The following is a 15,321-nucleotide window of genomic DNA, read 5'->3' as shown; positions in this document are numbered from 1 at the left end:
GTGGAGCCAAAGATGGCATCAGAGGCAGAGTCCCTGGTGCTTGCATAATGTTCTGCGAAGGTGTGGACGTATGCACCCACCAAACCTGAACCAGGGAGCAAGTCTACTCAGGGAGACCAGGAGTTTAAGAAACCCCTTCCTAAGTGACCAGAGGAGCTAGCGAACACAAGCAGCCACCAGGGAAGATTTGCGAGGGAGTTTAGAGGGGAAGTGTGTGGCGGAGGCTAGATAAACTTAACATTCTTTAAGGCAATAAAAAAACCCTGATAAAAACAAAACAACAGAGGAAAGAGCTGCAGGAGTAAAAAGAGAATGCAGGCAGAAGACCAACAACAGAGTGGGGGCTATCCAGTTTATTGCACTCAATGCAGCATGTATGATTACCTGCCCTGTGGTATGTGTACATTCAGTGCAAGGATCTCGTAGCCTTCAGAGACCGTGTACAGGTTTGGGGACTAGGGTGGCTGAACTGGAGGAGCTACGGGAGACAGAAAGGTACATAGATGAGACTTTCCGGGACACAGTAGAATGGTCCCACCCCTGGTCTGATAGCCTCTCTGCTGTTGAGGGGGATGAAAGTCTCAGGGAAGGAGAATATCAAACTGGAGCAGAGATGAAAGATGCCATAGTTGGGACCCTCCTTCCAGATGATGTCATGGTATCCTCTTACACAGAGGATACCTCTCTGGGGGAGGAAACCCCAGTTATTAGGAAGAGACAGGTAATAGGGAATACGATCATTAGAAACATCGATAGATGGGTTTGCAATGGCTGGGTTTGCAATGACTTGGAGAACTGATAACGGCATACTGGGCTGCATTAGTAGGAGCACTGCCAGCAGATCAAGGGAAATGATTATTCCCCTCTATTCGCCACTGGTGAGGCCACATCTGGAGTACTGCATCCAGTTCTGGGCCCCTCACTACAGAAATGATGAGGACAAATTGGAGAGAGTCCAGAAGAGGGGAACAAAAATGATCGGGAGCTGGGGCACATTACTTATGAGGAGAGGCTGAGGGAACTGGGCTTGTTTAGTCTGCAAAAGAGAAGAGTGAGGGGGGGATTTGATACCAGTCTTCAGCTACCTGAAGTGGGGTTCCAAAGAGGATGGAGCTCGGCTGTTCTCAGTGGTGGCAGAAGACAGAACAAGGAGCAATCGTCTCAAGCTGCAGTGGGGGAGGTCTAGGCTGGATATTAGGAAACACTATTTCATTAGGAGGGCGGTGAAGCACTGGAATGGGTTACCTAAGGAGGTGGTGGAATCTCCTTCCTTGGAGGTTTTTAAGGTCAGGCTTGACAAAGCCCTGGCTGGGATGATTTAGTTGGGAATTGGTCCTGCTTTGAGGGGAATGGACTAGATGACCTCCTGAGGTCCCTTCCAACCCTGACATTCTATGATTCTATGATAGGGAATGGCATAGGTGGTGGCATCCATGGGTGCCCATACCATATCTAGGTGTCAGCCCAGTGGTAATATTTGGGCTGTATAGGTGGACTTAATACCATACTAGTTTGAATGGGAGAGGAACGGTGTGATGTGTAAGAGCCCTATTCCTCATCATCTTCATCCTCATTGGAAAATTGAGCGGCCAGAGATGAGACGGGTAGGCGTGGGTACCATGTGCACCGGAGTAACATCTGTGCCGAGGTGTGGTGAGCCCTGCGTTAACAAGATTAGTAAGTCCTTGTGGTGAAGAAATTAGTGTGGTGCCGATGGTTTCCGTACCGAGGTGGTCAATAATCACTGTGCTGACGTCGGAGCACCCTGCGCTATGGGAGCTGAAGGAGGCACCAAAGCCTATGGAGAGCGTATCAATGCCACATGTTAGGCAGCCCCGTCGGAACTGTGGTGGAGGAGGCAGGCTTCTCTTTGCCTCTTGACTCTGAGCCTGCCTGCTTGTGGTCACTGGTTTTCTTGGTACGTGCGGTACCCGAGGACCCTGGTGCTTTGTGTGTACTCAGCCATGGTGCGGTTGGTACCTAGAACAAGCTGAAGACCATTTCTTTTTCAGTGGATCTTTAAGAGGAAAAGTTGGTGCCCATTTTCTTGCCATATTTTTTAGAGGAGTGAGCTTTCCTCTGTGACATGGGTGAAGTCTGTTTGTCAGAAGTGATTGTTGGAGACCAGCGTCCAGAGAGAATCTGCTGTTTTAAATTTATTGTTTTCCTGGGGCGAGCTTTTAAGTTGTGGCATTCTTGTGGGATGTCAAGTATCAGAGGGGTAGCCGAGTTAGTCTGGATCTGTAAAAAGTGATGAGAAGTCCTGTGGCACCTTACAGACTAACAGACGTATTGGAGCATGAGCTTTCGTGGGTGAATATTCACTTGGTCAGACGCAACGAATGTGGTATGTGTGTCTCAACAAGGCACCAGATGCACTCAGTGTCCATCGGACATCGGAGATTGGGATCGCCTCCTGGCAGGAAAGGCACCACTTGAAGCCCGGAGAACCAGGCACGGCTCTGGCTGTAGCGAGTCTGCATTACAGGTGAAAATGCACTACTCTAAGGGGTAATCAAACTTAAATAAAGAAGAAAAAAATTGACAGAGAAAAAGAAGAAATGGGGATAAGGGGGTTAGTGAAATCTAACCAGAGTACTAAATAGGCTATTCTGATGCTAAAGCTAAGTATCAAGTGTAACACCGCCGAGAGCTCTGTCAGGCTGAGGGCAAATGAGAAAGAACTGGGGGGCAGGGTCTGGTCACACAGCACTAGATAGGCATTGACAATGGGGCAAGATGGGGAGAGTGCATGTGCGACCCAGCCAGGCAATGCTGCTGACATTCTCCAATGAAAGGCGCAGGGCCGCTCATTCACCTGAAGGGAGCACCAACAGGGACACTCCACGAAGGAGAATCCTAAATTTCAACTGACATGCATTTCTAGACAATGTGTGTGCCTACGGGATAATCTTCCGTAATACACATTTCCACAGTTCAAATCTGTCACCAAATCTAATTGTCAATTAAAATTTTAGCTCTAAAACTTTACAAATACATTTTTCATCTTATTACAACCACATACTCAATTCAGTACAAAATCAAACATCCACAAGACTGTGAAATAGCAGGCAGGGAGTCTGGAGCCACCCAGGTAGTCTTCTCAAAGTAACCACTCTTCATGCACTCAAGTCTTAGTGACTAACAAACAGTCCTCAAAACCAAAGGAGTTACATAGAGGAGTTTCAGTTCCCTCCAAGTAGCAGTGTTGCATTTCTCACTGGTACAGCACACTCTTAACAGCTCCGAAGTAGCCTTGTAGAAAGATTTCTAAAACATGTTTAACACTTGCTGGTCCTGGAATGCCAGCTAATTTATGGCCTAATCCATTTGGGCAATCTCTGAATGAAATTTCATTTACAACTTTATTTTCTCAGTAACTGAACACCTAAAGTCCTGGCCTAAACTTTCACAGCTGCTTCCTGCAATTCTAAATGATTATTTTTTATGCTCTGACAACCAATCACAGTAGTACTAGGAGTGTGACATATAGTACAGGAATTTATTGACCCTACTCTCATGACCAATGTCAAGGTCACAGAAGTTAATACCCCTATCACATAGCAGGAATGACCATTTACTGACTCCACTGGTTACTGTGAAAGCAATAAGTATACCTTTATCTTCAGTGAGGCTGGATAGTACCGCAGGACATGGCACACTGCAAGCATGACATTGTTAGCTTTACATACAGACACAATTTCTTTGCAGTCCTCAGGTGTTACCTTATAAACCAGAGAAAACAACCCAGTCAGTTATTTCTGTTCTGACTGCATTATGTACCACAGTTACTGCATGAATCTGCTGACACAACACTAGCGATTTATAGGCACTTATGTGCTAAACTGAAATTTCATCTTCAACTGTATGAAAATGGCACTCACCAATAATACTCTAGTTATGCATATGTTTGTGTTATTATTAGAAACTACGTTTAACTAGACCAAAGCACACTTCTGCAGGGTGAAACTTATCCAAGAGTTCAGCACAGCAGCAAATCGTTTTTATTGATGTAAAATGTGTGTCATTACTTTTTTAAATAAAGATTTAAGCCCATATTTTGATGTTTGGAAGGACCTACCATACTGGATATCAAAATATCTGACATTAGAGGAGGGTGGTTTTATGGTTAAGGCACTAGCCTTGGGTCTCCAGGATACAGACAGTCCTCAACTTTATGACGTTCGACTTATGACGAACGGCAGTTACAACTTTTCTGAATTGAACCCGATTCGACTTACGACAATTGGTTTCGACTTTACAATGCTTGGTACCACAATGGAGTGTATTGTGGTTCCAAGTTACGACGTTTCGATTTACAACACAATTTTTCAGAAACCAATTGTGCCATAAGTCTGAGGACTGCCTGTATTGGGATCAACTCCTAGGCTCTGCCAGACTCTGTTACCATGAGTATGTTGCTTCTCTGTGCCTCAATTTCCATCTATAAAATGAACATAATACTCCTTCTTTCTCCTACACTGTGTCTATCTTGTCTATACTCTTGGGGGGGAAAGATTGTCTCCTACTACATTTATGTACAGCACTCAAAGTACACTAATACAAATATAAACAATAATAAAAGATGTTACTTATACAGCACCCCAAAGATTTAATCTGTCTGGAAAGCAACTTTCACATAGGACAAACTTGGAAGTGCAAAAACATTTATGCAGAAAGACAGGTAGATTGCAGGAAGTGGTGTTCCTCCGACTCTCAGAATTAGCTCCTGTGCCCACTGAAGTCAATGGCAAGACTCCCACTGACATCAGAGGTGCAGGTTCAGGGCACCTTATTGCAGATAGCAGGACCGAAAAACCAAAAATTTCACTTCTTGTTCTTCTGGATTCTGCAATAAAGTCAAAATTCTGTGCCTAACATTATGTTCTATTGCCAGAGAAATTACATGATATCATAAATTCATCATGACCACCTTACTGCAAGATCCCAAAGCCAGAGATGTGCTGTAACGAAGCAAACCTCACGCTATATTTACAGACAAGCAGAATATTACTTATTACATTAACACCTACATGTGCTAGGGCTGTACAAACATACACACACTTTAAGGGAGTTTCTACCCTGAGGAGTTTATATTCTAGGTGAAATGAAAATAGGAAGGATCAGGGAAAGGAAGACTATATAAAATTTTTTTTCCATTTTTTATTAAATATAAAAGAATATGGATCTGGGCTTTGATAATTAGCAAATGTAGCAGAAAAGATACTAAGGCAAATTGATTGAAGATTTTACCCTGATATTTGAAAATGACCCCCACTGTTTAAACTTTAGCATTACGATCTTGCTTAACTTACTGCCATGGGCTTTTCCAACAGAATGTGGTAGCCTTTGTTAGCAAAAGCTATTGCTGGAGCCTAGGAAAAGAGAGAAACCAAAGAGACAAGTTACAAGAAACTAACCATTTCTCCCTATGGTTGTCTACTCACAATTAGAAATAAACAGAGTTTTTCAGACAGTTTAGTCACCAAAATATGCAGTTTCGGGGCCACCAAACCTACTTGCGAATTTCACACAATTCTGCTGAATAGTTTTGGCCCACAACATTTTTGGGCTAGATTTGCAAGGAATGTTACATGCCATTCACAAAACCAAAGGAACTGGAAATGCCTCCCCCACTCCACAGACCCTCTGGTGACAGCACTTACCTAGGATGTCTGAGGCCCAGGTTCAAGTCCCCACTCAGAGGAGGGATTTGAACTAGGGACTTCCACCTCCAACGGAATAGTCCAGTGTTATGGCACTGAGTATTCTGGGATAGCATCAACTTAGTCACTCCTACGGAAGCTGTTACACTTGGTATAAAATCGTTAACTAGTCACTGGGGTAGAGACAGAGAATGACACTACAGCCTGCTGGTTAGGAGACTCCCCAGAGGGAGACACCTGCATCCCACTCCCTCCTCCAATAAATTATTAAACTGTGAGAGACTAAAGTTCAAATCCCTGCTGTAAACCAGGCAGAGTGGAGACACAAGCCCAGGTGTCCCCCACCCCAGGGAAGTGCTCTAACCAAAAGGCTGTAGGATATACAGGGGAGGCTTGGTTGTCTGAATGGTGTTTTGTATTTCCTTTGCTCTTCATAAAAAGCTAGATAAAATCAAAACAAAGTGTTGAATTCAACTAAAATATTTTTCCTTCAGATATTTGTTTCTCTAAGAAAAGTGAAAAAAAAGTCCTGCTCCTGAGCCCTGTCCCCCGTTCCCCTGCTCTGTGGAGATGGGGTACATAGGCGGGAGGGAGGGGGACAGAGTGTGTGTGTGTGTGTGTGTGACAGAGAGAGAGAGAGAGAGAGAGAGATTGTGTGTGCTGCCTGCTGGGGAAGTCACTGAGAGACCATGCGCTGTCTCTTTAAAACACTTACTGCCCGGAAGGTTAGTTCAGACCTCAGAAGCTCTCCTGCTCTGAGTCCTGAGCCCTGTCCCCCACCCCTGCTCTGCGGAGATGGGGTACATGGGCAGGGGGCAGCCTCACATTAGCACCCCCACCTCCCCTGCTCTGCACAGCTAGCAGGAGGGTCCCGGGAGCAGCTGGCAAGGGGCTCTAGGGCAGGACCAACATGGCTGCAAAGCAGAAGGGGCAGGGGCACCTGAACACAAGCTGCCAGATATGCTAATCATGTGCGCAGCACTTGGATCACTCCTGGGCAGCTGCCCGACCACGCAACTTAGAGAGAACACAGGTTGTGAGGATACTTTTAAAATTTGTGAAGGACAGGAACAGGATTCAGAACAACCCTGACAAACTGGAGAATTGGTCTGAAATCAACAAGATGAAATTCAATAAAGGCAATTGCCAAGTACTACACATGGGAAAGAAAAATCAAATGCACAACTATAAAATGGGGACTAACTGGTTAGGCAGCAGAACTGCAGGAGAGGATGTGGGGATTATAGTGGTCACACATTGTATATGGGCTAACAATGCAGTTCAGCTGCAAAAAAGACTAATAGCCCAGGGCATACGGCCAGGAGTTCTCGGGGCCCAGTTCAGAAGCCAGCCTTCAGGCTTGCTCCTTCATCACAAGCTTGAACACGATTTCCTTGTTTTTACGAGATCTGCTCTGGAACGAGGAGCAGACCATACACTTAGTCTGTATATAGGGGTCTCCCAAACAGACAGGAGAATGTCCATCACTTACTGGGGCAGGCCTGCCAGCAGAAAAGACAATGTTTAAAGCCTGGGGATCCCCTAGTTAACTAAAATCCCAAACCAACCCTTCAAAAGGGGAACCAACAAACTCCAAACCAAACTAACTGCACTAAGTAGACGTAAAGAAGTGTGCCTGAGGCTCCATCGCAGGCCAGAGGTGGCTGAGAAGGACCCGAGGGCAGATTTCTTGCACAGCCCTGTGTATCCCCAGTGTGGGTCATGAGGATGTGTGGGGCGCACGTGGGGTAAAATGGGCACTGCTATCAAAATTCTCCAACCAAAGGCATGGGGGGCAGATGCTCACAAGAAGACCAATTGTCCTACCTTCAGTGGACATGGAGAACAAGGAAGAGGAGATTTAGGTTAGGTATTAGGAAAAACCTTCTAGCTATAAGGGTAGTTAAGCACTGGAATAGTCTTTCAAGGGAGGTTATAGAACAGAGGTGGGCAAACTTTTTGGCCCGAGGGCCACATCTGGTATACAAATTGTTTGGCGGGCCATGAATGCGCACAAAATTGGGGTTGAGGTGAGAGCTCCGGCTGGGGGTGCGGGCTCTGGAGTGGGGCTGGAGATGAGGGGTTTGGGGTGTAGGAGGGTGCTCTAAGCTGGGATTGAGGGGTTCAGAGGGGGATCAGGGCTGGGGTAGGGGGCTGGGGCATTAGGAGGTGAGGGCTCCGGCTGCGGGTGCAGGCTCTGGGGTGCAGAAGGGTGCTCCGAGTTGGGACCAAGGGGCTTGGAGGGTGGGAGGGGGATCAGTGCTGGGGCAGGAAGCTGGGGCACGGTTGGGGGGAGTGGCTCAGGGGTGCAGGCTCGGGGCAGCGCTTACCTCAAGCGGCTCCTGGAAGCAGCGGCATGTCCCCCCTCTGGCTCCTACCGAGAGACACAGCCAACTAGCTTTGCTGCACGTTGCTCCATCTGCAGGTGACGCCCCTGCAGCTCCCACTGGCTGTGGTTCCTGGCTAATGGGAACTGCGAGAGTGGCCCTTGGCATGGGTGCAGTATGCGAAGTGGAGCCCCCTGGCTTCCCCTACACATAGGAGCCAGAGGGAGGACTGCTGCTTCTGGGAGCCACATGGAGCAGCTCCCAATCCTGCTCCCTGGCTGGAGCGCCGAAGGGGGCAAGCCCCAGACCTCGCTCCACAGCAGGAGCTTGAGGGCTGGATTAAAATGGCTGACAGACCAGATGTGGCCTGCGGGCCATAGTTTGCCCACCCCTTTTGTAGAATCCCCATCACTGGAGATATTTTAAGAACAGGCTGGACAAACAGCTGTGAGGAAGAGGTGGCATACGATCACCATCTCCCTGAACGACATGTTTACTTGATCCTGATCCACCGCCGTGGGCTGGCTTTGATTACTTCTCAAGGCCCCTTCCAGTCCTACACTTCTACAATTCTATATTTCAAATTTAAAAACCATCATTTTAATTCCTGTCCTTTTGATTCTGCTTTGTTTCTACACTTACCAACATGAACATCAGATTGTGCCAGTGATAGCTTCTCCTCAATGTGATGACTTTGGGGAGTTTGTACAACTTATATGTTCTGGCTGATATTATGAAACTGCTGTATCATGTAAGGCCTCTATGTCTCTGGCCATGTCTACATTACAGAGCCTATAGCAGCATAGGAATGCCAGCACAGCCTCCAAGTATAGACATACTCTACAATGACACATTTTTCTGTTGGCATATGATCACCACTTCCCTGAATGACATTCGCTACATCAACAGAAGCACTCTTCTGTTGACGTAGCTGCCTCTATATTGTCAGCACAGCTATGCTGGTGAGGGGTGTATTTTTTTTCACACCCCCTGACACAGATATGCCAACATAACTTGTAAGTGAGAACAAAATCTGTGTATCCACCATAGCCAACAACTATGTTCCTCATCTGTGAGGTACAACGACGGAACTCAGTGACCATCTATCGGGATGAAGCAGCTCGGGACAATGTGCTTGCTCAAGCAGCTCTTCTCTGAAGTGATGGAGGGAGTGGAAATGATAGAAGAGAGAGAAGTTACCAGGCAAGAGGTTGAAAGGCATTAGCTGGAGGAAGGCTCCAGGAAACGCACAGGAAATTCTGGGCAAGAAAGGGGAAGGAGACAAACCAGTCAAGAGGAGGAGGTAAAGTGGGGGAGACACTGCAGCTTTCAGAACCCAAGCCATGCAACTGCCCCAGACTCCATGACCCCAGCCCAGAGAACATTCCAGTGTGGTGAGGAAACTGAAAAGGGAAATGAAGGCAGGGTTTATTATTTTAATATAGATGAGTAGCATGAAAAATACACAAAGAAAGAGCAAAAGCATTGGAAAACCCTGTGCAAAGTGTCTGTGAGTTTATAAATGACACCCACCAGCTGGTCCCCTTTGGGCAGAGATCTGAGAGATGGTGTGTTGTGTGTTCAGGCTATGGGAGGAGCAGTCTGAGGGCTCCGTCAGCACTGGTTCTGGGGGCTGGGCCAGGGAATGAGTGGCCTCGGCTCTTGGCTGTGAATGGCAGATAGAAGATTGGCAGCTTGAGAATGAGACCAGAGGCTCTAAGACAGCGGCACTGGCAGAACTCTGTTAAGACTCTGGGGGTTTAAAACACCTAAGGATTCAGCAGCTTGTGAGTGGGGGGGCTCAACTGGACGTTGGACAAGGCTGTAATCATTTAAAGGGTCAGGTGTTAAATTCTAATTTTTCTAGCTAAAACGCAATTGGTAGAGAATGACTTAAGTCCTGGCATTGAATATTCGTGCATGTTCGTGTTTTCCAAGTGCATATCAAACCTGTCGTGAGAAAGAATGGATCAAAATAGTGAACAAACTAAGACTGGAAAGCCAGAGCTAGGTGAATGATGTACACTTTATAATCCGGGGCTCTCCTTTGTTATTCCAGTTACGATTTCTGTGTCATGCTCAAGAAGTCCATAGTACCTTATGCAGTCTGTCTGGTGTTGCTATTATAACAGCATCCGCAAACCTCTCTCTCTCTGCGGCTACTTTCCAGTCTGAAGGAAAAGAGATTTAAAATAGCGAGTCAACTAATGTCAGTGGTTGAGTGGTTGTACCTTTATGTTACAAAAAGTGAGCACATATAAAAAAAGGAAAAATATTATTTCACATTAAAAAGAATAGAAGAAACTATTTATTACCACAGTGCAAGTTTTATAGCCACCTCTTGAACTAATTCTAGGCTAAATTCCAAGTAGTCTGTTATACTAAAACTGATTCTATACGTAAGGCTGAGATAGTATTTTAGTGCCCCCTCTCTGCATTCACCGAAGTCAATTAAAATAGACTGAGCCTAAGATCCTATTTCAGACACTTAACCTTCTGAAACAATTAACGTAACACATTAGAAGACAAAAGGTTACAGGCCAAAGGAAATTTTTAGATGGTCTGAACAAATCCTACAGGGCTCTTTTTTAAAATGTTTCAGCACATTTCTAAAATGTTTCATTGTTACTTTCTAAAAGTCCCAAAATAAAGGATAATTATATTAATGCGGTAAAACAATTATTTTGTCAATCAAAACAAATATTAATATATTTCAATATGCACAAAGCCTCTACATGCATGACTTCTTTAATTGCACAGTATCATTTCACACAGGATTACTCTGAAATTGCTCTTGCAAGCAAGTGTATTAGACTGAAAAGCCAGTGATAGAATTTGTAACTGTAGGTCGTGAAAATAGGCTTTTGCCTATTGCTTTTGGAGGCAGATATTCTATTTCCGGTATTTTTGTAACACAAATCCACCTCAATTCAGCATGTGTTTTAGAGGGCTATGATGGTCTAAAGTGACTCTCTTCATCTTTCGCACAAACTACTCCTTGCAGTTGATATATGTAGTACTTGCCTGAGAATGAAATCTGTCCAACAGTATTCCTGTTATTAGATTATCACAGTAAATTCAAAAAATAATGCCTATGCCATCTAAATTCATAGATGGCAACTCCTAACAAGTATGCAGAAAATAAAATACGCATATTGGCCAGTTTCTCCCTTATTTTTGCCAACTGTAGCTGTAATACCTTTGTATTTTGTATGTATTGACACACTGGGCACCCCCAAAAATAGCATACTTTTGATAAGCAATTCAAAGTGTTCACTGTAGGCCTGTACTTAAATAAAATGGATTTTTAACAAGTGTTCAGATGCTTCTTTTCTATTCAGCGTATGCAAGTCTTACTGAGAAATACTATATGTGTAAACACTATATATCTAATTTGCTATATTTGAAGATATTGCTAAATAGATTCAGATGCAGTGAACGTCACATAATGTGGATTCACAATCACTTTATCAATAGAGACATGGGCAGCAGGTTTGTAGTGCCCAAACTCGGCCCCTCCCAAACTCTGCCCCACCCACCTGCCCAAGGCTCTGGGAGGGAGTTTGGGAGGGGGAGGAAGTCTGGGGTGCAGGGTGCAGGCTCTAGGAGGGAGGGGGTGCAGGGCTGGGGCTGGGTTTGGGGTGGGGCTGGGGATGAGAAGTTTGGGGTGTGGGAGGGGGCTCAGCGCTATGGCAGAGGAGTGGGGGGTGGGGTGAGGGCTGTGGGGTGGGGCTGGGGATGAAGGGTTCATGATGCAGGAGGGGGCTCAGGTTTGAGGCAGACAGGGTGCAGGGGATAAGGGCTCTGGCTGGGGCTGGGAATGAGGGGTTTGGGGTGTGGGAGGGGATCAAAGCGAGAATAGGAGTGTCGGGAGTGAGGGCTCTGGCTGGGGATGAGGGGTTTGGGGTGTTGGAGAGGCTCAGGGCTAGAGCAGGGAGTAGAGGTGTGGTGGGTGAGGGCTCAGTTTGGGGCTGGGTGTGTTGGGGTGTTGGAGAGGCTCAGGGCTGGGGCAGAGGGTTAGGGTGCGGCAGAATGAGGGCTCTGTCTGGGACAGGGATAAGGTGTTTAGGGTTTGGGAGGGGCTCAGGGCTAGGGTAGAGGGTTGAGGGTGTGGTGGGGGGGTGAAAGCTCTGACTGGGTGTGTGGGCTCTGGAGTGGGGCAGGGCTGGGGATCAGTTTGGGGTGCAGGCAGGCTGCTCCAGGACAGGGGCCAGAGAGGAGGACTCCCCCCAGCCCTTTCCCTGCCAGTAGCGGTGAGCTCTGGGGGAGGAGCCCCCCTTTCCCACCTCCCCCAGCAGCACACTCACCCCCACCACTGTCACTGCATGTGCTCCTTCTCAAGTCCAGGAATTTCTCTTTTATTCCTCGTGGTGGGTGCCAGGGGGTGCTGCGTGCACCCCTGCTGTTGACCCTGACTGTAGCCTCACTGGGGATAGCGCTGCCTCCTTGCCCAGCATGGGGCAAGGACTGTGGGCGGGGGTGGGGGGGGGGCTGTGCTGGTGGAGAGTCCCGCCAGAAAAGGGAAGGGTCTGAGGTGGAAGGGCAGGCTCAGAGTCAGTCTGCCATGGCAGTTTATATTGGGGGCACTAGAACCCTGCGGCAGCAGTTGCTGCAGGAAGGCAGCATGGAGCTGCACGGAAGAGGCAAGGGGGACTCTGGGGCCAGGGGACGTGCACAGAGCCAGCAAGGGAGGGGCCTGGGGACACTCGGGGGAGGCGCAGGGGGGTGGTAGGTGGGGCCAGGGGGGAGACCAGGCCCCAAACATTGGTGGAGCTGGGCCCCTGGGCTCTGAATATTGCTAGTGCCCGGGCACCACGTGGGTATATAACTCGCCGCCCATGAACAGAGAGACAGACTGCATGCACTCTTCCAGATGCACACTGAAATAGGCACAGTTGTGTTATTTCAGAGATCAGACCATCAGATAAGTTTGTCCCCCTTATACTCCTAACTTCTGTCAGACATACTGAAATGCAGAAAGCCCCAATAATCATTACTATGAAGTTCCCAAAACTGCAGATTTGCTTAAACCAAACCCCATCACTTTATCAAGATCTAACGATTCCCTCACTAAGCAGATCCCATCCTAAACTCACACACTTTCCTTCAAAACAAATAGTTCACTATTTTTATTCAGTACAGTGGAACTCCAATTATCCAATCTTATCCAGATCAGAAAACCAAAAATCCACATAAACCAGATAATTGCCATCAGGGGCTGACAGCCCGAGCCACAGCCACCAGGGGGCTCACAGTGGTTTAGTTAAGAAGGAGAGCCAGAAAATGGAGTACTCCGGTGGGAATTCTGTGCCACTGCACACAAGCAGAATTAGTCCCTCACAGATTTCTTTGCTTCCCCAAAGAAAAATTACTTCTGTCAGGGAAGTAAAGGGAAGCCACATAAGCGGTCATGCGCCACTCCCAGGCAGCATAGGGACGTTGTTCAGGCACCTGGAACAGCTTGTGGAGACGGAAATCACCACTGGGTGTGTGTGTGCTGGGCTTGGCAGGCATGCAGGCAGGAGGAGACATCAATCAGTGCTGGTGGGGAGGAGTTTAGCCTGTCAGTGAATGAGACCTTGTCCCTCTCGCTCACTATTGTGGCACACCTGGTGTGGGAGGCACAGCTTTGGTGTGTTTCTGAGGAGGTAGGCATGAGGCAGGCACTGTCAGGCAGAGCAGAATATAGCAGCCTGCCTGCTTTGTGAATTGTTCCCATTGTTCTTAGTGAATTCCCCCAGGAGCATAAAACACGTGTAAAAGATGTAAAGGTCCTTTACATTGCCAGAGTGGTGTAAAGGAGCTGTATTGTAAACGACAGTATAGCCTTATAAATACTAATGGTGCTTTAGTCAATATAACTGGTCTAAATTTTTGGACTGAAAAATGTTCTATCAAAATGTGCTCCATGAACTGTTTACTACTGACCTTTTTGGTGAGGGTGAGTAGCCAATATAAATTTTGATTCTCCAACCCTCACTTGTACTTTAGTTGCCTATGATGTAATTCTGAGCATATGGCTGCATATATTTATTGACTAATAACTAGAAATAAAGAGTCAAAACTAGCTACATTACTATTAGACAAAGGCCATTTGGAGATTTCCTCCAGTGCTCCCCACTCCTATTCTCCATCCATAGTATAGTCGTTTAAATAAATTACCCAAATAACTGAACTTGGCATGATTATATTGCGTTATTTTGACAAATCAAATATGCAGAATTTTAAAATGTGTGAATTTTTAATTTTTTGGTGCAGAATTCTCCAATGTGTAAATGGAGACACAGTGAAGCAGGGTTCTACTGTATTTAAAAGTGTTTAGATTTCAGTGGTAGATATCATATTATAGGTCTTATTGTTCTCACAGCAAAAATATTTAGCTATTACTGTAGAATAAAATGTCATAAAAGGAAGACATGAGCAGATTACCTAAATATGGCAACAGTGGTTGTTTCTATGATCCGGTATAATTAAGTCTGCTCTAACGTGCAGTCACCAAGGGAACATCATCCTTCTCAAGATGAGAAGTTACTGGTTTTTTTTAACTATGTCAAGTTAGCTCAAAGCCCTGAATGGGCATTTTTTTATTTTATTTTTTTAAATACAAAATAATACAATATTCCATAAATACAGTCCCCAGATGTGTGTCCTAAAAAGTGCTGCATATAAACTAATATTGTTTGGATTTATAGAAATATATTTCATTAATTTAGTCTTTCATAATATGGCCTATAGAACAAGGCAGCAAGGCAAATATTACCATTAAATACATTTTTCTTGTCAATGCTGTGAATCTTCTGAAGATCATTTCTAGCAAAAGCACGAGGATCTGCAACTCCAACTACCTAAAAAAAGAAGAACATTATTATGTTCTGCAAACAGCGGTGGGAGTGTCAATACCAGAAATATGTCCACAAAGGAATTCAGAGAACAGCAACAAAGTGATTAGGCAGATGAAGACATTGACTAAAGTGAAAATATTCCAGGAACTAAACACAACCTGGCTTAATAGCTATATGGGAAGAGGATAACCACTTACAAGTATACATAGGGTTTACACATAAAGGAGGAAGAGGAATTATTTAGGACAGCATAATTAAGATTACATACAAAATGCCAAGTTCAGTGGTTATAAAGTTAAATACCCAAAAGTTAGTAAATGCCAGATTTACAGTCACCCACGAAACCTTAATTTGGCTCCCCATGCATCTATCTTGTACAGTGGTTACTCCTGGGGGAATTCTGTGCCAAAAATTTAACAATTCTGCACACAATATTTGAAAATTCTGCAAAATTCTGCATATTTTATTTGTCAAAATAACAATATA

The 15,321-nt window shown here is 45.7% G+C and overlaps 1 protein-coding gene across 13 annotated transcripts in view; it reads right to left on the bottom strand.

Annotated features, from left to right (window-relative positions):
* Positions 1 to 15,321, bottom strand: part of LOC127030140 (uncharacterized) — a 76,868-nt gene that overhangs the window by 38,285 nt on the left and 23,262 nt on the right. For 9 of the 13 annotated variants that reach the window (XR_007768309.1, XR_007768311.1, XR_007768308.1 and 6 more), the window contains exons 3-6: positions 14,754 to 14,838; positions 10,091 to 10,164; positions 5,316 to 5,375; positions 3,618 to 3,725 (exon numbers count right to left, since the gene is read on the bottom strand). Coding sequence is in view for 7 of the 13 variants with exons in the window: in XM_050916174.1 (XP_050772131.1) it covers positions 3,618 to 3,725; positions 5,316 to 5,375; positions 10,091 to 10,164; positions 14,754 to 14,838 (327 nt within the window). In the remaining 6 variants the exon portion in view is untranslated. Of the gene's footprint in view, positions 1 to 384; positions 479 to 3,617; positions 3,726 to 5,315; positions 5,376 to 10,090; positions 10,165 to 14,753; positions 14,839 to 15,321 lie in introns of those variants that run through there. The other 4 variants (XM_050916177.1, XM_050916178.1, XM_050916179.1 and 1 more) reach the window with 2 other exon arrangements.

Source organism: Gopherus flavomarginatus, chromosome 10 (assembly GCF_025201925.1).
Source record: "Gopherus flavomarginatus isolate rGopFla2 chromosome 10, rGopFla2.mat.asm, whole genome shotgun sequence".
Taxonomy (NCBI): Eukaryota; Metazoa; Chordata; order Testudines; family Testudinidae; genus Gopherus; species Gopherus flavomarginatus.
The sequence above is the reverse complement of the archived record's forward strand: the minus strand, read 5'-3'. Positions and strand labels throughout refer to the sequence as shown.